Source organism: Somniosus microcephalus, chromosome 28 (assembly GCF_052327205.1).
Source record: "Somniosus microcephalus isolate GS21.2 chromosome 28, FLI_Smic_1.0, whole genome shotgun sequence".
Taxonomy (NCBI): domain Eukaryota; kingdom Metazoa; phylum Chordata; class Chondrichthyes; order Squaliformes; family Somniosidae; genus Somniosus; species Somniosus microcephalus.
The window spans coordinates 2,913,546-2,936,314 of record NC_141014.1 but is presented as its reverse complement, the minus strand read 5'-3'; the positions used below and the strand labels follow the sequence as shown (position 1 = coordinate 2,936,314).

Genomic DNA, 22,769 nt, shown 5'->3' with positions numbered 1-22,769 from the left:
TCTTCACCGCATCCACCCGATCAAGCCCCCTCACAATCTTATATGTTTCGATAAGATCGCCTCTCATTCTTCTGAATTCCAATGAGTAGAGGCCCAACCTACTCAACCTTTCCTCATAAGTCAACCCCCTCATCTCCGGAATCAACCGAGTGAACCTTCTCTGAACTGCCTCGAGAGCAAGTATATCTTTTCTTAAATATGGAAACCAAAACTGTACGCAGTATTCCAGGTGTGGCCTCACCAGTACCCTGTATAACTGCAGCAAGACTTCCCTGCTTTTATACTCCATCCCCCTTGCAATAAAAGCCAAGATTCCATTGGCCTTCCTGATCCCCTGCTGTACCTGCATACTAACCTTCTGTGTTTCATGCACCAGGACCCCCAGATCCCTTTGTACTGTAACACTTTGCAGTTTCTCTCCATTTAGATAATAACTTGCTCTTTGATTTTTTTCTGCCAAAGTGCATAACCTCACACTTTCCAACATTATATTCCATCTGCCAAATTTCTGCCCACTCACTTAGCCTGTCTATGTCCTTTTGCAGGTTTTTTCTGTCCTCCTCACTGCTTTCCCTCCCATCTTTGTATCGTCGGCAAACTTGGATACGTTGCACTCGGTCCCTTCTTCCAAATTGTTAATATAGATTGTAAAGAGTTGGGGTCCCAGCACTGACCCCTGCGGAACACCACCAGTTACTGACTGCCAACCAGAGAATGAACCATTTATCCCAACTCTCTGTTTTCTGTTAGATAGCCAATCTTCCACCCATGCCAGTATATTGCCCCCAATCCTGTGATTTTTTATCTTGTGCAGTAATCTTTTGTGTGGCACCTTGTCAAATGCCTTTTGGAAGTCCAAATACACTACATCCACTGGTTTCCCCTTTATCCACCCTGTTTGTTACGTCCTCAAAGAATTCAAGCAAATTTGTCAAACACAACTTCCCCTTCATAAAACCATGCTGACTCTGTCCGATTAAATTATGCTTATCCAAATGTCCTGTTACTGCTTCCTTAATAATGGACTCCAACATTTTACCAACCACAGATGTTAGGCTAACTGGTCTATAGTTTCCAGCCTTTTGTCTGCCTCCCTTTTTAAATAAGGGTGTTACATTAACAGTTTTCCAATCTGCTGGGACCTTTCCTGAATCCAGGGAGTTTTGGAAAATTACCACCAATGCATCCACAATCCCTACCACTACTTCTCTCAAGACCCTAGGATGTAAGCCATCAGGTCCAGGGGATTTATCCGCCTTTAGTCCCATTATCTTACTGAGTACCACCTCCTTAGTGATTTGAATCGTGTCTAGCTCCTCTCCCCCCTATAGCCCCCTGTTTGTCCAGTGTTGGGATATTTTTAGTGTCCTCTACTGTAAAGACTGATACAAAATATTTGTTCAGCGTTTCTGCCATCTCCATGTTCCCCACCACTAATTTCCCGGTCTCGTCCTCTAAGGGACCAACATTCACTTTAGCCACCCTTTTTCTTTTTATATAACTGTCGAAACTCTTGCTATCTGTTTTTATATTTTTGCTAGTTTACTTTCATAATCTATCTTCCCTTTCTTAATTAATCTTTGAGTTATTCTTTGCTGGCTTTTAAATGCTTCCCAATCTTCTATCCTCCCACTAGATTTGGCTACTTTATATGCCCTTGTTTTCAGTCGGATACTATCCTTTATTACTTTACTTAGCCATGGATGGCTGTCTTTTCTTTTACGCCCCTTTTCCCTCATTGGAATATATTTTTCTTGAAAGTTGTGAACTATCTCCTTGAATGTACACCACTGCTCATGTACTGTCTTACACTTTAATCTATTTTCCCAGTCCACTTTAGTCAACTCTGCTCTCATACCTTCATAGTCTCCTTTATTTAAGCTTAGTACGCTGGTTTGAGATCCAACTCTCTCACCCAACTGAATTTGGAATTCAACCATGTTATGGTCACTCATTTCAAGGGGATCCTTTACTAGGACATTTTTTATTAATCCTGTCTCATTACACAGGACCAGATCTAAGATTGCCTGCCCCCTGGTTGGTTCAGTTACATACTGCTCAGGGAACCCGTCCCTAATGCACTCTATGAACTCTTCCTCAAGGCTGCCCTGCTCAATTTGATTTGTCCAGTCAATATGAAAGTTAAAATCCCCCATGATTATAGCTGTTCCCTTATTACAAGCCCCAACTATTTCCTGATTTATACTCCGACCAACAGAGTTGCAACTGTTAGGAGGCCTATAGACTACGCCCACTAGTGACTTTTTCCCCTTATTATTCCTTATCTCCACCCAAACTGTTTCACTATCCTGATCCTTTGACCCAATATCATTTCTTGCTATTGCAGTGATTCCATCCTTTATTAACATAGCCACCCCACCTCCCTTTCCTTCCTGTCTGTCCTTCCTAATTGTCAAATACCCCTGGATGTTTAGTTCCCAGTCATAGTCACCTTGCAGCCATGTTTCTGTAATGGCCACCAGATCATATTCATGTGTAGTTATTTTACCGTCAACTCGTCTATTTTGATACGAATGCTGCGTGCATTCAGATAAAGAACTTTTAAATATGTTTTGTGACAATTTATTCCTGCTTTTACCCCCTTTACTACTCTACCTTTATCTTTATACATTCTGTCCCTTCCTGACACGCTCTGGTTTTTAATTCCCCCACTGCTACCTTGCTCTATTGCCTTCTCCGCTGACATTTTCATTTTTCGCTTTCTTGAAACCTCCCCCCCACTAATTAGTTTAAAGCCCTCTCTACAGCCCTAGTTATTCGATTCACCAGGATTCTAGTCCCAGCACTGGTCAAGTGAAGTCCGTCCCAACGGAACAGCTCTCTCCCGTCCCAGTACTGGTGCCAGTGTCCCAAGAAGCAAAACCCATTTCTCCCACACCAGTCTTTGAGCCACGCATTTAACTCTCTGATTTTATTTACCCTAGCCAAATTTGCTCGTGGCTCAGGTAGTAATCCAGAGATTATTACCCTTGAGGTTCTGCTTTTTAATTTGGCCCCTAGCTGCTCATACTCCCTCAGCAGAACCTCTTTCCTTGTCCTATCTATGTCGTTGGTACCAACATGGACCATGACAACTGGATCCTCCCCCTCCCACTCCAAGTTTCTCTCCAGCCCAGAGGAGATGTCCTTAACCCTGGCACCGGGCAGGCAACACAGCCTTCGGGACTCTCGCTCTCGGCTGCAAAGAACCCTATCTATCCCCCTAATGATACTATCCCCTACCACTGCAACATTTCATTTTACTCCCCCCACTTGAATGGCCCCTCGTTCCACGGTGCTGTGGCCAGGTTGCTCATCCTCCCTGCAGTCCCTGTTCCCGTCCTCACAGGGAGTAAGGGCCTCGAACCTGTTGGACAAGAGCAAGGGCTGCGGCTCCTCCAACACTACCTCCTGGATCCCCGTACCTGCCTCACTCATAGTCACACCCTCCTGTCCCTGACCATGGAATACATCTGAATTAGTTAATCTAATTGGTGTGACTACTTCCTGGAACACAGGGTTCAGGTAACTCTCCCCCTCCCTGATGTGTCACAGTGTTTGAAGCTCGGACTCCAGCTCATCAACACGGAGCCGGAGTTCCTCGAGCAGCCAACACTTACTGCAAATGTGATCACTGTGAACATTAATGGTGTCCACCAGCTCCCACATATTGCAGCAGTAACACATCACCTGCTCTCCCATTTTATGTAATTAATTAAATTTATTATTTTTAAATACCCTCTGCCCCGATTCTAGATGATGAATATCACACCTCTATTTAATTGAACTTACCAACTTATAAAGGTTTAAAAGGGAAGGAAAAGTACTCACCAACCAGCCAATCACCTACCAGCTTGGCTGTGATGTCACTTTTGAATTCTGACCTCCCCTTGGAATGTTGCCTGTGGAGCCTGTTTAGGCTGCCTCGCCTCACTGCTCTGACTCGACTCGACACCCGCTGCTGCTCCCGGCTGCCTCGACTGGGCCTCGCCTCGCTGCTCCGCCTCTGCGATGTCTGCTAATCCTGAGACTGGCAGGAAAACAAGGCCAGAAACAAAACAAAAACAGCACCTAACACCTCACTTACCCAAACTCTCAAATGGCACTCCGTGCTGCTCGCACTAGTCTTTTTATACTGTTTGTTTGTAGCCAAATGAGCCACCCTTGGTCAATTGTTTAGAGAACTGGTTTTTACGGCCTGCCAATTAACTCCTACTGCAGTGTTACCTTGTTTTACTCTTCTTAAACCAATATGAAGAGAAAAAGATTGGTGAAGTCAAGCGTAGGTCCCTTGCAGTCAGAATCAGGGGAATTTATAATGGGAAACAAAGAAATGGCAAACTAATTAAATACATACTTTGGTTCTGTCTTCACAAAGGAGGACACAAATAACCTTCCAGAGGTGTCAGGGAACATAGGGTCTAATGAGAGGGAGGAATTGAATGAAATCAGTATTTGTAGGGAAATGGTGTTAGGGAAATTGATGGCATTGAAGGCCGATAAATCCCCAGGGCCTTATAATCTACATCCTAGGGTACTTAAGGAAGTGGCCCTAGAAATAGTAGATGGATTGTTGGTCATCTTCCAAAATTCTATAGACTCTGGAATAGTTCCCATGGATTGGAGGGTAGCCAATGTAACCCCACTATTTAAAAAAGGTGGTAGAGAGAAAACAGTGAACTATAGACCGGTAAGCCAGACATCGGTAGTGGGGAAAATGCTAGAGTCCATTATAAAAGATGTAACTTGGAAAACAGTGACAGGATCAGATAAATTCAACATGGATTTACAAAAGGTAAATCATGCTTGACTAATCTACTGGAATTTTTTGAGGATGTAACTGGTAGAATAGATAAGGGAGAACCAGTGGATGTGGTGTATTTGGACATTCAGAAGGCTTTCGATAAGGTCCCGCATAAGAAATTGGCGTGCAAAGTTAAAGCACATGGGATTGGAGGTAAGGTACTAACTTGGATAGAAAACTGGTTGGCAGACAGGAAGCAAAGAGTTGGAATAAACGGGTCTTTTTCCGAGTGGCAGGCAGTGACTAGTGGGGTATCGCAAGGATCGGTGCTAGGACCCCAGCTATTCACAATATATATTAATGATCTAGACAAGGGAACTAGATGTAATATCTCCAGGTTTGCAGACGACACAAAGCAGGGTGGGCGTGTGTGCTGTGAGGAGGATGCCGAGAAACTCCAGTATGGTTTGGACAGGTTGGGTGATTGGGCAGATGCATTATAATATGGATAAATGTGAGGTTATCCACTTTGGTGGCAAAAACAGGAAGACAGATTATTATCTGAACAGCAATAGATTGGGAGAAGGGGAAGTGCAACGAGACCTGGGTGTCCTTGTGCACCAATCACTGAAGGTAAGCATGCAGGTGCAGCAGGCGGTTAAGAAGGCAAATGGTATGTTGGCCTTCGTAGCAAGAGGGTTCGAGTACAGGAACAAGGATGTCTTGCTGCAGTTGTACAGGGCCTTGGTGAGACCACACCTTGAGTATTGTGTGCAGTTTTGGTCGCCTTATCTGAGGAAGGATGTTCTTGCCATGGAGAGAGTGCAGCGAAGATTCACCAGACTGATACTTGGGATGGCAAGAATGACGTATGAAGCGAGATTGGGTCGATTAGGCTTATATTCGCTACAGTTTAGAAGAATGAGAGGGGATCTCATTAAAACTTATAAAATACTAACAGGACTAGACAGACTAGATGCAGGAAGGATGTTCCCGATGGTCGGGGAGTCCAGAGCCAGGGGTCACAGTCTAAAGATAAGGGGTAAGCCATTTAGGACAGAGATGAGGAGGAATTTCTTCACCCAGAGAGTGGTGAACCTGTGGAATTCTCTACCACAGCAGGCAGTTGAGGCCAACTTATTAAATATATTCAAGGAGTTAGATATATTTTTTAAGGCTAAAGGGATATGGGGAGAAAGCAGGGACAGGCTACTGAATTTGGATTAGCTATGATCTCATTGAATGGCGGAGCAGGCTCGAGGGGCCGAATGGCCTACTCCTGCTCCTATCTTCTATGTTTCTATGTCTATGATTCAAACTCCAGTTTGGAACTGAAGCTTATAATCTAGGCTGACACTCCAGTGCAGTACTGAAGGAGTGTTGTCCTTCACATAAGGTTTGAAAACCAAGGTCATGTGGACATTAACGATCACATGGGACCATCTTAAGAGGAACAGGGACTTCTCCTAGTGCCATGGCAAGCATTCCTCTCTCAGCCATTACCACCAAGTACAGATTAACTAGTTATTAATCTCATTGCTGTTTGTCTGATCTTGCGGTTCACAAAATGATGTGTATTTGTAGAAATAACATTTATTGTGTGGAAAGTGCTTTATATTTGAATCTCTTTTTTCAGTATTTTAATATCACACCTATTTCTAACGATTAAAGGGGCTAAGTAGGCCATTAGCAGAAAGGTCCTGCAGCCCATGTTTGTGCATAAATTAATTAAGAAGCTGTTGCAGGTGGTTTATCAGGAACCCATAAGACTTGTGCATCTCAGGCAAAAGCCTATGCTGGTGAAGGAAGCCTTGAGTGCTTGCTGCCTTGCCAAGGTATAAGTGTAATACAACTTGTTCTAATCACATATGTCTCTTTACGTTTATTCATCCAGGATGAGAGGTCATTGGACCCATATGTGTTGTCCCTATCCTTTAGCTAATTCCATCCCTATATACCAACCTTTCTAAGAGACAGAAAGCAGAGTAGTTGTGAACGGTTGTTTTTCACTCTAGAGGGAAGTATACAGTGGTGTCCCCAGGGGTCGGTATTTGGGCCACTGCTCTTTTTGATATAAATTAATGACCTGAATATAGAAACAGGAGACCATTCAGCCCCTTGAGCCTGTTCTGCCATTCAATTAGATCGTGTCTGATCTGTATCTTAACTCCATCAACCACCATGGTTCCAAAACCCTTAATACCCTTGCCTAACAAATCTATTACTCTCAGTTTTGAAATTGTCAATCAATCCCCAGCCTCAACAGCTTCTCAGGGGAGAGATTTCCACTACCCTTTGTGTGAAGAAGTGCTTGCTGACATCACCCCTGACTGGCCTGGCTTTAATTTTAAGGCTATGCCCCCCTGTTCTGGACTCCAACTAGAGGAAATAGGGTAGAAAATATCAACTCCTTGGATCTTAAATACCTCAATTAGATCAGACCTAATCTTCTATATTCAAGGGAATACAAACCTAGTCTGTGCAACCTGTCCTCATAATTGAAACCTATTAGCCCCTGTATCAGTGGGCCATTTCACTAGGTGAAAGGCGCTATATAAACACAAGCTGGTGGAGAAGCTCCTCAGGCTCTGCGCAACGCCTGGTGTTGTAGGCCCCAAGCCTGCACCACGTACACTGCTCTCGCTCTGCGCCGATTGGTGCAGCCGCTTGCGGGCCTGTGACGTTGGGCCGCAGTCACTGTTGCTGGGCGGGCTGGGGTCCGGCGGGAGGGGCGGCTGTTCCGGCAGAGGATCCGGTAGGAGGGGCGGCTGTTCCGGCGTGTTGCTGTCGATCGTTGGACGCGCACTGCGGCTTCTTTGTTCCCTGACCAGAAGGATTGGCTGAAAATGAGAGGCTTTGGCGGAGATCGTGACCGCGGCAGAGACCGGGGCAGGTAGGTCGGTGACCGGGACACCCCGACGGCCCACCGAGGCGGCCGGCAAGGGCAAATAAACAGTTTAAAGCGGAGCGGGCTGGGCCGCTCAGACCAGGCCTCGCCCCGATCCGACCCAGGCCGGAGGCCGAGCTGCTGGGCTGGGCTGGGCGCTCCCAGCTCCGTGTTGGTGAGGTCCCGGCCAGCCCGGGGATGGGGAAACGGGCGGGGGTTGGGGTACGGCCCGGGGTTGGGGTACGGCCCGGGGGTTGGGGTACGGCCCGGGGGTTGGGGTACGGCCCGGGGTTGGGGTACGGCCCGGGGTTGGGGTACGGCCCGGGGTTGAGGCATGGCCCGGGGGTTGGGGTACGGGTTGGGGCATGGCCCGGGGTTGAGGCATAGCCCGGGGGTTGGGGTACGGCCCGGGGTTGAGGCACGGCCCGGGGGTTGGGGTACGGCCCGGGGTTGAGGCATGGCCCGGGGCTGGCTATGAGCCGGGCCCAGCCAGCTTATTCCGGTTGGCGCCGTTCACCATGACCAGCCGAAGAAGCTGGGCCCGCCTTCCGTCTTTTTCGCGCTCTGATTGGCGTGGGGCGCCCCGTTTAATTGGATAGGATTGCTGTCAGTTTGTGTCCCTGCGCTCTCCTATTGGTTGGGGTAGTTGTCAATCACCGCGCGGTTGTGTCCTGGTCCCGCCCCCATCCGGGTATTTTGGCCGGGCTCAGCTGGCGCAGCTTCTTGGGCCCCGGGCCTGGCGGTGTGGTGACAGAGGCTGCGGCAATGCTGCTCCCACCCGGGCCCTCTGTCAGCTGCTGCATTCATCACCATGGCACGTACTGCACTGAGGCGGGCTCTGTGTAACTACCTGCCCTCCTGATTCAATCTGAGACCTGATCTTCTTTCACCAGCAATGGACCACGGTTTGGTGGCGGCCCTAACCGTGGAGGCCCATCACTTGGGAAGAAATTCGGACAGCCTGGAGAGCGGCTGAGGAAAAAGAAGTGGGACATGGAGGAGCTGCCGAAATTTGAGAAGAACTTCTATGTGGAGCATCCCGAAGTGGTTAGATTAAGCCCGGTGGGTATCCATGTTTAGCAAACTCTACTGCATTTATCGTTATAAGTTAACAATGGACTCCAGAACCTTGGTGAGTTATATTAGGTGGGTGAGTAGTTTCTAGGCCCCCCGACAATAATTTATTGTGTTGGACAGAGTATTAATGAAGAAATAAGAGCAGCTTGTAACAAAAGTAATGCAATAATTGTGGGGGATCTCATTGAAACACAATATTCTGAGGGGGATTGACAGGATAGATGCTGAGGTTGTTTCACCAGGCTTGAGGGTCTAGAACTAGGGGGCATAGTCTCAGGATAAGGGAGTCGGCCAGTTAGGATTGAAATGAGAAATTTCTTCACTCGGAGGGTTGTGAATGTTTGGAATTCCCTACTCGAGGGCTGTGGATGCTCAGTCGTTGAGCATATTCAAGACCGAAATTGATAAATCTTTGGACTTGAAGGGGATTATGGGGATTGGGCAGGAAAGTGGAGTTGAGGTTGAAGTTCAGCCATGATCTTATTGAATGACGGAGCAGGCTAGAAGGGCCGATTGATCTACTCCTGCTCCTATTTTTTATGTTCTTAAGTTTATGGAGGGTGGAAGATGGGAGGCTGGCCAGAAGTGCATTGGAATAGTCCAGTCTGGAGGTAACAATGACATGGATGAGGATTTCAGCAGCAGATGAGCTGAGGTGGGGTGGAGTTGGGTGAGGTTACGGAGATAGAAGTAGGCGTTTCTTAGTGATGTGGTCGGCAGCTCATCTCGATCAAATACGACACCAAGGTTGCAAACAGTCTGGTTCAGCCTCAGACAGTTGCCAGGGAGGCTGGTGGAGTCGATGGCTAGGGAACGGAGTTTGTGGCAGGGACCAAAGGCAATGGCTTTGGTCTTCCCAATATTTAGTTGGAGGAAATTTCTGCTCATCTGGATGTCGGACAAGCAGTCTGACAATTTAGAGACGGTGGAGGATGGAACATTGGCCTTCCTCTGGAGCGCTGGAATAAAAAGGGGTGGATGTTCTGTTAGGAGTTGTACAGAGCTCTGGTTAGACTCCACCTGGAGTACTGTGTTCACTTCTGGGCACCGCACGTCTGAAAGGATATATTGGCCTTGGCGAAGGTGCATTGCAGATTCCAGAACGATTATATAGTATTTACAACACACAGGCCATTCGGCCTAACCGCTCCATGCTGGTGCTCCACATGAGTCTCCGTCCTCCTCTCTTTATCTCACCCCATCAATGTAACTCTCTATTCCTTTCTCCCACATGTTTATCTAGCTTCCTCTTAAATGCATCAATGCTAGTCGCCTCAACTTCTCTGGGTGGTACAGGAAACTTTGGTTTATCCGGAGGTTAACTGCCCAGAATACTCGAGCCACCGGCAAAAATCAGGAGCCGTTTCGTTAGGTTTTTTTTTCTTTTCGTTGCTTTTTTTTTCACCAGTCAGGCTCTGCAAGGTCTCGCTGAAGCTGTTGCTAAGCTACAGAGACGCTTGCAAGGTACGGCCGGCTGTTTAGAAGCTGTTGCTAAGCAACGGTTTGTTGCCAGATACGGAGCTCAAAACCTCCGTATGTTTCAACATTAGCGCTGGTTTGTCCGGCAGTTTTGATGGGACGGCAACAGCTCGGTCCCGTCGGTGCCGGATAGCGCACAGTTTCCTGTAGCGAGTCCACATTCTGACTACTCTCAGGGTAAAGTTGGATTTATTTATGACTGTTATATTTATGACCCCTAGTTCTGGTCTCGCCTGCAGGTAGAAACATCATCTACCCTATCAAACCCTGTCATAATCTTAAAGACCTCTATTGGGTCACCCCTCGGTCTTCTCTTTTCTAGAGAAAAGTGCCCCCAGCCTGTTCAATCTTTCCTGATAGGTAGAACCCCTCAGTTCTGCTATTATTCCAATAAATCGTTTTTGGTCCTTCTCCAGTGCCCCTTATCCTTTTTATAATATGGAGACCAGAACTGTTCACAGTACTCCAAGTGTGGTCTAACCAAGGTTCGATACAAGTTTAATATAACTTCCCTGCTTTTCAATTCTATTCTAGAACTGAACCTCGGGGCATGGTTTGCTGTTTTTAAACATAGAAACATAGAAGATAGGAGCAGGAGTAGTCCATTCGGCCCCTCGAGCCTGCTCCGCCATTCAATGAGATCATGGCTGATCATCCAAATTCAGTACCCTGTCCCTGCTTTCTCCCCAAATCCCTTGATCCCTTTAGCCTTAAGAAATATATCCAACTCTTTCTTGAATATACCTAACTAGCTGGGGAGCCCCGTGTTGCGAGGGCAATTTTGGGGCGTTTGGTCTCACTGCCCCTGTGTGTCCCCCCTCTCCCTGTCCTATCCCTCCCCTCCCTCCCTCCCCTCCCCTCCTCTCCCTCCCCCCTCTCCCTCCCCCCTCTCCTCCCCCCTCTCCTCCCTCCCCCCTCTCCCTCCCTCCCCCCTCTCCTCCCTCCCCCCTCTCCCTCCCTCCCCCCTCTCCCTCCCTCCCCCCTCTCCCTCCCTCCCCCCTCTCCCTCCCTCCCCCCTCTCCCTCCCTCCCCCCTCTCCCTCCCTCCCCCCTCTCCCTCCCTCCCCCCTCTCCCTCCCTCCCCCCTCTCCCTCCCTCCCCCCTCTCCCTCCCTCCCCCCTCTCCCTCCCTCCCCCCTCTCCCTCCCTCCCCCCTCTCCCTCCCTCCCCTCTCTCCCTCCCTCCCCTCTCTCCCTCCCTCCCCTCTCTCCCTCCCTCCCCTCTCTCCCTCCCTCCCCTCTCTCCCTCCCTCCCCTCTCTCCCTCCCTCCCCTCTCTCCCTCCCTCCCCTCTCTCCCTCCCTCCCCTCTCTCCCTCCCTCCCCTCTCTCCCTCCCTCCCCTCTCTCCCTCCCTCCCCTCTCTCCCTCCCTCCCCTCTCTCCCTCCCTCCCCTCTCTCCCTCCCTCCCCTCTCTCCCTCCCTCCCCTCTCTCCCTCCCTCCCCTCTCTCCCTCCCTCCCCTCTCTCCCTCCCTCCCCTCTCTCCCTCCCTCCCCTCTCTCCCTCCCTCCCCTCTCTCCCTCCCTCCCCTCTCTCCCTCCCTCCCCTCTCTCCCTCCCTCCCCTCTCTCCCTCCCTCCCCTCTCACCCTCCCTCCCCTCTCCCTCCCTCCCCTCTCTCCCTCCCTCCCCTCTCTCCCTCCCTCCCCTCTCTCCCTCCCTCCCCTCTCTCCCTCCCTCCCCTCTCTCCCTCCCTCCCCTCTCTCCCTCCCTCCCCTCTCTCCCTCCCTCCCCTCTCTCCCTCCCTCCCCTCTCTCCCTCCCTCCCCTCTCTCCCTCCCTCCCCTCTCTCCCTCCCTCCCCTCTCTCCCTCCCTCCCCTCTCTCCCTCCCTCCCCTCTCTCCCTCCCTCCCCTCTCTCTCTCCCTCCCTCCCCTCTCTCCCTCCCTCCCCTCTCTCCCTCCCTCCCCTCTCTCCCTCCCTCCCCTCTCTCCCTCCCTCCCCTCTCTCCCTCCCTCCCCTCTCTCCCTCCCTCCCCTCTCTCCCTCCCTCCCCTCTCTCCCTCCCTCCCCTCTCTCCCTCCCTCCCCTCTCTCCCTCCCTCCCCTCTCTCCCTCCCTCCCCTCTCTCCCTCCCTCCCCTCTCTCCCTCCCTCCCCTCTCTCCCTCCCTCCCCTCTCTCCCTCCCTCCCCTCTCTCCCTCCCTCCCCTCTCTCCCTCCCTCCCCTCTCTCCCTCCCTCCCCTCTCTCCCTCCCTCCCCTCTCTCCCTCCCTCCCCTCTCTCCCTCCCTCCCCTCTCTCCCTCCCTCCCCTCTCTCCCTCCCTCCCCTCTCTCCCTCCCTCCCTCCCTCTCCCTCCCTCCCTCCCCTCTCTCCCTCCCTCCCTCCCCTCTCTCCCTCCCTCCCTCCCCTCTCTCCCTCCCTCCCTCCCCTCTCTCCCTCCCTCCCTCCCCTCTCTCCCTCCCTCCCTCCCCTCTCTCCCTCCCTCCCTCCCCTCTCTCCCTCCCTCCCTCCCCTCTCTCCCTCCCTCCCTCCCCTCTCTCCCTCCCTCCCTCCCCTCTCTCCCTCCCTCCCTCCCCTCTCTCCCTCCCTCCCTCCCCTCTCTCCCTCCCTCCCTCCCCTCTCTCCCTCCCTCCCTCCCCTCTCTCCCTCCCTCCCCTCTCTCCCTCCCTCCCCTCTCTCCCTCCCTCCCCTCTCTCCCTCCCTCCCCTCTCTCCCTCCCTCCCCTCTCTCCCTCCCTCCCCTCTCTCCCTCCCTCCCCTCTCTCCCTCCCTCCCCTCTCTCCCTCCCTCCCCTCTCTCCCTCCCTCCCCTCTCTCCCTCCCTCCCCTCTCTCCCTCCCTCCCCTCTCTCCCTCCCTCCCCTCTCTCCCTCCCTCCCCTCTCTCCCTCCCCTCCCCTCTCTCCCTCCCCTCCCCTCTCTCCCTCCCCTCCCCTCTCTCCCTCCCCTCCCCTCTCTCCCTCCCCTCCCCTCTCTCCCTCCCCTCCCCTCTCTCCCTCCCTCCCCTCTCTCCCTCCCCTCCCCTCTCTCCCTCCCCTCCCCTCTCTCCCTCCCCTCCCCTCTCTCCCTCCCCTCCCCTCTCTCCCTCCCCTCCCCTCTCTCCCTCCCCTCCCCTCTCTCCCTCCCCTCCCCTCTCTCCCTCCCCTCCCCTCTCTCCCTCCCCTCCCCTCTCTCCCTCCCCTCCCCTCTCTCCCTCCCTCCCCTCTCTCCCTCCCCTCCCCTCTCTCCCTCCCCTCCCCTCTCTCCCTCCCCTCCCCTCTCTCCCTCCCCTCCCCTCTCTCCCTCCCCTCCCCTCTCTCCCTCCCCTCCCCTCTCTCCCTCCCCTCCCCTCTCTCCCTCCCCTCCCCTCTCTCCCTCCCCTCCCCTCTCTCCCTCCCCTCCCCTCTCTCCCTCCCCTCCCCTCTCTCCCTCCCCTCCCCTCTCTCCCTCCCCTCCCCTCTCTCCCTCCCCTCCCCTCTCTCCCTCCCCTCCCCTCTCTCCCTCCCCTCCCCTCTCTCCCTCCCCTCCCCTCTCTCCCTCCCCTCCCCTCTCTCCCTCCCCTCCCCTCTCTCCCTCCCCTCCCCTCTCTCCCTCCCCTCCCCTCTCTCCCTCCCCTCCCCTCTCTCCCTCCCCTCCCCTCTCTCCCTCCCCTCCCCTCTCTCCCTCCCCTCCCCTCTCTCCCTCCCCTCCCCTCTCTCCCTCCCCTCCCCTCTCTCCCTCCCCTCCCCTCTCTCCCTCCCCTCCCCTCTCTCCCTCCCCTCCCCTCTCTCCCTCCCCTCCCCTCTCTCCCTCCCCTCCCCTCTCTCCCTCCCCTCCCCTCTCTCCCTCCCCTCCCCTCTCTCCCTCCCCTCCCCTCTCTCCCTCCCCTCCCCTCTCTCCCTCCCCTCTCTCCCTCCCCTCTCTCCCTCCCCTCTCTCCCTCCCCTCTCTCCCTCCCCTCTCTCCCTCCCCTCTCTCCCTCCCCTCTCTCCCTCCCCTCTCTCCCTCCCCTCTCTCCCTCCCCTCTCTCCCTCCCCTCTCTCCCTCCCTCCCCCCTCTCCCTCCCTCCCCCCTCTCCCTCCCTCCCCCCTCTCCCTCCCTCCCCCCTCTCCCTCCCTCCCCCCTCTCTCTCTCTCCTCTCTCTCTCTGTCTCTCTCTCTCTCTCTCTCTCTCTCTCTCTCTCTCTCTCTCTCTCTCTCTCTCCCCCTCCCCTTCCCTCCCCTCCCCTCTCTCCCTCCCTCCCCTCCCCCTGCCTAGCGCCTGAGGTCCGGTGCCGTTGCTGAGGTCCCCCGCGTATCGCACGGCTGCTGCGGGCGGCGCATGCGCTGAGTGCGAGCGGCCCACGGGAGCCAGCAAGGCCGTTAGCGAGCGGGAAACTTTGGGTGGCGCACCCGCGCTCCGTCCGCGACACCTGAGAGGGGGAGAGGAGAGAGGGAAGAGGAGAAGGAGAGAGAGAGAGAGGGAAGAAAGAGAGAGAGAGAAATTTTTTCAGCTTCAGGCCCCGAGTCCCCCCTGCGCGAGGGTGAGGAGGAGGGGGGGGGGGGGTTGCTAAACACAATATAAAACTCAAATAAATTGTTAATTAATTGCCTAACACATAATTGAAATATTTACCTTAGTTCCCTAACACACAAAGTGTGGGGGAAAAAATCGTGGAAAATCAAGATGGCGGCCACTCACCTCGGTTCAGAAGGATAAGGCCCGCCCACACACGCACCGATTGGTCGTCAGGTCACCGAAGCGTAGGATTGGTCAATCGTCGAGTCACTCGACACTCAACTGTAGGAAGACCTCGACGTCACACAGTCGCTAATGAGATGCTAATGAGCGGAACGCTGAACGTTTTTGGGATACCGTGGGCGGGATTTTTGTCCAGCCGAAACGTAAATACGCCTATGACCGGTCCGGAATCGCAAGCTTTCTTTTGAGGCGACGCGCGCGTCGGTACGCTCTGTAACTTCCAAACGTATAGAGACCAGGCGGACAGACAGACAGAAGAGCCGCTTTATATATATATATAGATAGATGAACTGGCCTCTACTGCCTTCTGTGATAGAGAATTCCACAGGCTCACCACTCTCTGGGTGAAGAAATTCCTCCTCATTTCAGTCCTAAATGGCTTACCCCTTAGCCTTAGACTATGACCCCTGGTTCTGGACTCCCCGGCCATCAGAAACATCCTTCCTGCATCTAGTCTGTCCAGGCCTGACAGAATTTTATAGGTTTCGATGAGATCCCCTCTCAATCTTCTAAACTCCAGTGAGTATAAGCCCAATCGATCCAATCTCTCCTCATACGCCATTCCTGCCATCCCAGGTATCAGCCTGGTGAATCTTCGCTGCACTCCTTCCATGGCAAGAACGTCCTTCCTCAGGTAAGGCGACCAAAACTGCACACAATACTCAGGTTGTGGTCTCACCAAGGCCCTGTACAACTGCAGCAAGACATCCTTGTTCCTGTACTCGAACCCTCTTGCTACGAAGGCCAACATACCATTTGCCTTCTTAACCGCCTGCTGCACCTGCATGCTTACCTTCAGCGACTGATGCACAAGAACACCCAGTCTCTTTGCACTTCCCCTTCTCCCAATCTATTGCCATTCAAATAATCTGTCTTCCTGTTTTTGCCACCAAAGTGGATAACCTCACATTTATCCACATTATAGTGCATTTGCCATGTTTCTGCCCAATCACCCAACCTGTCCATATTGTACTGGAGTTTCACAACATCCTCCTCACAGCTTACCCTCCCACCCAGCTTAGTGTCGTCTGCAAATTTGGAGATACTACATCCAATTCCCTCGTCCAGATCATTAATATATATTGTGAATAGCTGAGGTCCAAGGACCGATCCTTGCGGTACCCCACTAGTCACTGCCTGCCACTTGGAAAACGACCCGTTTATTCCAACTCTTTGCTTTCTGTCCGCCAACCAGTTCTCTATCCAAGTCAATACCTTGCCCCCAATCCCATGTGCCTTAATTTTGCACGCTAACCTCTTATGCGGGACCTTATCGAAAGCCTTCTGAAAGTCCAAATACACCACATCCACTGGTTCTCCCTTATCTATTTTACCAGTTACATCCTCAAAAAATTCCAGTAGATTAGTCAAGCATGATTTACCTTTTGTAAATCCATGTTGACTTTGTCCGATCCAGTCACTGCTTTCCAAGTGCTCTGCTATTACATCTTTTATAATGGACTCTAGCATTTTCCCCACAACCGATGTCAGGCTAATTCCCCGCTTTTTCTCTACCACCTTTTTTGAATAGTGGGGTAACATTAGCTACCCTCCAATCCATGGGTACATAGAAACTAGGAGCAGGAGTAGGCCATTCGGCCCTTCGAGCCTGCTCTGCCATTCAACGAGATCATGGCTGATCATCCAAACCCTTAGCACCCGGTCCCTACACCGACAGCCATCCCACCCAAGCCCTATCCCCGTAACCCCGCGTATTTAATCCCTCCTAACACTAAGGGCCAATTTTTTTTTATCATGGCCAATCAACCTAACCCGCACATCTTTGGACTGTGGGAGCCACTGTGCTGCTCCAGACTGTTCCAGAGTCTATCCAGTTCTGGAAGATGACCAGCAATGCGTCTACTATTTCTAGGGCTACTTCCTTAAGTACCCTGGGATGTAGATTCAGGCCCTGGGGATTTATCGGCCTTCAGTCCCATCAATTTTGCTAACACCATTTCCCTACAAATACTGATTTCTTTCAGTTCCACCCTTTCATCAGACCCTATGTTCCCCGGCATCTCTGGGAGGTTATTTGTGTCCTCCTTTGTGAAGACAGAACCAAAGTATGTATTTAGTTGGTCTGCCATTTCTTTGTTTCCCATTATAAATTCCCCTGATTCTGACTGCAAGGGACCTACGCTTGACTTCACCAATCTTTTTCTCTTCACATATCTATAAAAGCCTTATTAACCAGTGTCGATACTTTGTGGTTGGTGTATCTGTACCCCCAGATCCCTCTGCTCTCTACCCCATTTACACGCTTATTATCCAAGGAGCATGTGGACTCCTTACTCTTCCTACCAAAATACACCACCTCACACTTCTCTATATTGAAGTTCATTTGCCGCTTACGCCCATTCTGCAAGCTTATTAATGTTTTCATGTATTTTGTCACAATCCTCTATTAACTATAAGAACATAAGATGTAGGAGTAGGCCATTCAGCTCTTTGAATGGCCTATACCCCCAATTTGGAGCTTACCCCCGTTCGGACGGAATTCCTCATCGGCGCCCAGCCCCGAAACTCCCCATGGGAACCGGCGCCTCACAACTTGAGCCGTCTCGAGGAAATACCCTCCGTGCCTTTTCATTCCGCGCGGAGGGGTTTCCTGTACGGGCTGCTCCTGCGCGCACTCCACTTTGCCATCTTCGTCTACTGTCCGGACACGCCTTGGCGTGGCGTCTTGCCGACTGGCGGTGGCGGAGGTCCCCAATGGAGGGCTCTCTACGCGGGAGCCCTCCCTTGTTCCATCGGGGACTTGGCCTGGAGGGTGTTGCACAGAGCGGTCCCGTGCAATAAGGTTTTAAGTAGGTTCACGGACTCCCAGGCCGCCTGCATTTTTTGCGGCCTGGAGGAGTCCGTGTTTCACGTTTATATGGAGTGTGAGAGGTTGCAGCCCCTCTTTCACTACTTGAAGGGGCTGCTCCTCGATTTTTGGTTGCACTTCAGTCCCACGCTCTTGATCTACGGTCACCCGGTGCGGAGGGGAGCGGACAGGTTGGAGGACCTCCTTGTGGGCCTGCTCCTGGGCCTGGCTAAAAGAGCCATCAATTGGTCCAGGCAGCGGGCGGTCGAGGGGGTCGTCCAGCCGGATTGCCTGCCTCTCTTCCGCGGCCATGTTTGCGCCCGGGTGGCCCTGAAGGTGGAGCACGCAGTGTCCGCCGGCGCGCTTGAGTATTTCCGCGGGCGCCGCGGGGACTGGAGTGCATTATCAACCTGGAAAACCAAATTTTAATTTGATTTGTTAAGTTTTCACAGAATCACAGAAACCCCACAGTGCAGATAGAGGCCATTTCGGCCCATCGAGCCTGCACCGACACATGTCCCACCCGATCCCTGTAACCCCTACACCAACACATATCCCACCCTATCCCCGTAACCCCACGTATTTAATCCCCCTAACACTAAGGGTCAATTTATCATAGCCAATCAACCTAACCCGCACATCTTTGGACTGTGGCTTATGTTTATTTACAGTCCAATTGTTTTTTTTTTGTTTTTTTTTATAAAGTACCCCCAATTTGGCGTCTGCAAATTTTGAAATTGTACTTTGATTCCTGAGTCTAAATCATTTATGTAAATGGTAAACACCAGTGGTCCCAGCCCCGATCCCTGTGGAACACCACTTCACACATTTTGCCAGTCTGAGTGACTACCTTTAACCCTGACTCTCTGCTTTCTGGTTTGTAGCGAGTGAGCTATCCATTCTGCTACTTGTCCCCCACTCCACATGTTCTGACCTCGGTCAAGAGTCTACAATGTGGTGCCTTTTTGAAAAGATACTGGGACTAAAAGGATTAAATTACTAGGGGGCTAAATTCGGTTGATTTGCGCCTCCGGTTGGCGCCCTCTAAGGCCGTTAACGACGGCAAATCAACTAGTGCCTGGGCACGGCGCTGCTAACGCCTCCGTGAAATTCAGCGGGAGGTTAATGACGGTGCTAACCATTCACACCGCCGGCAATGCTGTGTGCAGTGCCCCGCTTGCACCCCGACTGTAATATTGGGTAGCGCCCCCTGACTTACCGCGGCGCCGGTGTCAGGGGGGCCTACCTGCAGCCGGGGTGGCGGGTGGCCATTTTTGATTTTTGTTGCGGGCCGCCTACCAGCACTGCCCCTGTTGCTGTCCCCGGCCCCCGTGTAGCCCCCCGCCCCCCCCCCCCCCCCCCCCCCCCCCCAAAGCAGGGTGCGGGCTGCTCTCTCTGAGCCCGGTACTCCTCTTGAGTGCCGGGCTCATTTGCCGGCACCTGGTGGCCCAGCTGGGCGCCGGGACGTGCTGTGCCAGGCCCCAAAGGGAGGAAGGCCTGCAGTACCGCAGTGTGATATTGGCTCGCAGCGCCCCAAGAGGGACGCGGGCGCTTCCAGTAGCGCCCCTCCTCCCTCTCGGGGCGCTACCTGGGAAAATCGGCCTCGGGGGCACTAACATTTTCGGGACGCTAAAACTAGCGTCCCAGCGACGGTAGCACCCCAAAGGGGGGCGCTACCAAATTTTTACCCTGTAATCTATATTAAATTATGAGGACAGGTTGCATATACTAGGCTTCCTTTGAATACAGAAGATTGAGAGGAGATCTAATTGAGTTATTTAATATGATTAAATGATTTGATAGGGTAGATCGAGTGAAATCATTTCCTCTGGTGGTAGAGCCCAGGACAAGGGGACAGAACCTTAACATTAGAGCTAGGCCATCCAGGGATGATGTCAGGATGCACTTCTTCCACGCTGTTGAGGCTGGGGGTCAATTGGAAATTTCAAAATTGAGATGGATAGGTTTTTGTTGAGCAAGAATATTTCGGGTGATGGAACCAAAGCAGGTAGGTGGAGTTAAGATCAGCCATGATCTGATTGAATGTCGGAACAGACTCGGGGAGCTGAATGGCCTCCTCCTGTTCCTATGTTCCTAAATGATGCAGAAAAAAAGGTGACTTCTCTAGAATAACAAAATAGCAATGGGATTGGGAAAGAAACTTCCTAAATTTGCTTCATAGCCACTTGCTGGCCAGAGCTTGGTCCAACATTATAGAATGATACACCACAGGAGGAGGCCATTCCGCCCATCGGGCCTGTGCCGGCTCTTTGGTAGAGCTCTCCTGCACTTTCCCCATATCTGCAAATCTTTCCCCTTCAAATGGATATCCAGTTCCCTTGTGAAAGTTTTTTATTGAATCTGCTTCCACCACCCTTTCAGACAGTGCATTCCAGATCATAACTTGCTGCTTAAAAACAAATTCTTCTCCTCCCTCCTGGTTCTTTTGCCAATCACTTGAACTCTAAGTCCTCTGGTTACTGACCCTTCTACCACTGGACAGTTTCTCCTTATTTACTCTATCAAAACCCCTCATGATCTTGAACACCTATTAAATCTCCCCTTAACCTCTGCTCGAAGGAGAACATTGTGACAGTTAACACAACAATTCAATGGGAAATCCTGACATGCCAATTCACAGTGGGAAATGTTAACAAAATTCTGACACAAATTATGACGATGCGAATAAGGTTTGTGGGCAGGTGTGTGTCCTATGAAAGATTTTTAATGCAAGATGTAGTTAGATGGAAACTCTTGTACCAAACAGAATCTTAGATCAGGACTGTTGGCACATTGTTACTGGCAATGCTTTTAATTGGCAGCTGTGACTGAGCGCCGTGCAGTTCGCGATTCACGTGCTGGAGGAGGTGCTTCCCCCCACAATCCCATCTAGCAATACGAGCAACAAACCAGCTTTTCCTGCAGTGTTTGCCAAATTGTTCCATCATATTACTCACACACTTTGTCGTAAAAAAATGAAAGGCACTATATAACTGTTAAAGTTCTATCACATCCTTGGGACGTCGCAGCTGTTATGTGAGCAAGGATGGCAACCAACTTGCACACAGCTGGGTCCCACAAATAGTGTGATACATATCCAGATAAGCACTTTTTTGCAAAATTTGCAGATGATAACATTCGGGGGTATAGCTAACACTGAGGAAGAATGCCACAAAATACAAGAAGAAATCAGAAAACTTGCAGACTGGGCAGTTAAGTGGCAAATGAACTTTAACGTAGATAAATGTGAGGTGATGCACTTGGGTAGGAAAAATAGGAACATCACCGACTCCTTAGAAAATAAGAAACTGAATGGGGTAGAAGAGCAAAGGGAGCTCGGGATACAGGTGAACAAATCATTAAAAGCAGCATCGCAGGCCAGCAAAGCAATTAAACATGCTAACAAAGTACTGGGATTTATTTCCAAGGATATAGAATTCAAAAGTAGTGAAGTTATGTTCAACTTGTATCGGACCCTGGTCAGCACACATTTAGTACTATGCACAGTTCTGGTCTCCATACTATAAAAAGGACATCGAAGCACTGGAGAACGTGCAAAAAAAAAAAAAAGATTTACAAGGTTGGTACCAGAACTGAGAGATTACAGCTATCGGGAACGATTGAACAGGGTGGGGCTTTTTTCTTTAGCGAAGAGAAGACTTCGAGATGACCTAATTCTAGAGGTCTTTAAAACTAGGAATGGGTTGGATAGGGTAGATGTGGAGAATCCAAAACCAGGGGCCATAAATACAAGCTAGTTAGTAATAAATCCAATAGGGAAATGAGAGAGGTCTTTACTCGGTGGTTAGAATGTGGAAAACTCTACCACAGGAAGTGGTTGAGGCAAATAGCTTGGATGTTTTCAACAGGAAACTGGACGAGTACATAACAGAAAAGAGCATAGAAAGATGCTGAGGTGAGGCGGATGGAACGGGAGGAGACTGGTGTGGAGTATAAAGACCAGCACAGACTGGTCGGGCCGAATGGGCTTTTTTCTGTGCTGTAGATTCTATGTACTTACCCCTTTATTGTACATTCTATTCTTGAAATGTGTCAGTCATAGAAATTCACGGCACAGAAGGAGGCCATTTGATCCACCGTGTCCGTGCTGGTCAACAAAGAGCCATCCCGCCTAATCCCACTTTCCAGCTCTTGGTCCGTAGCCCTGTAGGTTACGGCACTTCCAAGTGCATATCCAAGTACTTTTTAAATGCAATGAGGGTTTCTGCCTCTACCACCCTTTCAGGGAGAGATTTCCAGACCCCCACCACCCTCTGGGTGAAAAAGTTCTCCTCCACTCCCCTCTAATCCTTCTACCAGTTACTTTAAATCTATGCCCCCTGGTTATTGACCTCTCAGCTAGGGGAAATAGGTCCTTCCTTTCCACATATAATTTTATACACCTCAATCAAGTCTCCCCTGAGCCGCCTCTGTTCCAAAGAAAACAACCCCAGCCTATCCAATCTTTCCTCATAGCTCAAATTCTCCAGTCCTGGCAACAGCCTCGTAAATCTCCTCTGTACCCTCTCTAGTACAATCACATCTTTCCTATAATGTGACCTGAGGGACTAAGTTGTGGGAAAATGGAGTTGTGGAGTGGAGTGCGAAACTGGTTATTCAAGGAGCTAGGCGGAAGAGGAAGTGTTGCAATTGTTGAATTGCATCATGATTGGTTATTGAGTACATTCTGTTCTATGTGCTTAACTGTTTTGTGTCTGGAAGAAGTTGAATTGTATGAACCTTCACACGTCAATGTGTAAGAATGTCGCTCGGGTGCTTTTATAAACAATTTCTGCTGATCTTGATTATTTGTGAACCTAACCAAGAATTGGCAAACTTCGAAACCCATTTGAGTTGATCAATGAGGGCATGGCAGAGGTATTGTCACTGAAAGCTAGGGGTTCTTCATTTCTCTCTGTCTCCCAGAGTTTAGGTGACTTGTTGGAATTGCTGAACTGTTTTAATTGAAACTGCTTTTTGACTTTGTTGGCAGTACGATACAGAGGACTTCCTTCGAAAGAAAGAGATTAAAACAAAAGGAACCGACTGCCCGAAACCAGTGTTCCAGTTTCACCAAGCCAGTTTCCCTTGTGAGTGTCAGCCACATCTGATGACGTTTCACCTCGCCAGATTAGCTAGAAAGGGCTTG

General features: G+C 51.0%; 1 protein-coding gene across 1 annotated transcript in view; it reads left to right on the top strand.

Moving 5' to 3' along the window:
* Window positions 1-7,483: 7,483 nt before the first annotated feature.
* The window catches only part of LOC147098722 (putative ATP-dependent RNA helicase DDX17), a 53,058-nt gene continuing 37,772 nt past the window's right edge, over window positions 7,484-22,769 (top strand). Inside the window, exons 1-3 of the mRNA XM_085969412.1 lie at window positions 7,484-7,637; window positions 8,525-8,693; window positions 22,614-22,710. Coding sequence (XP_085825538.1) covers window positions 7,591-7,637; window positions 8,525-8,693; window positions 22,614-22,710 — 313 coding nt within the window. The 5' untranslated portion in view covers window positions 7,484-7,590. The remainder of the gene's footprint in view (window positions 7,638-8,524; window positions 8,694-22,613; window positions 22,711-22,769) is intronic.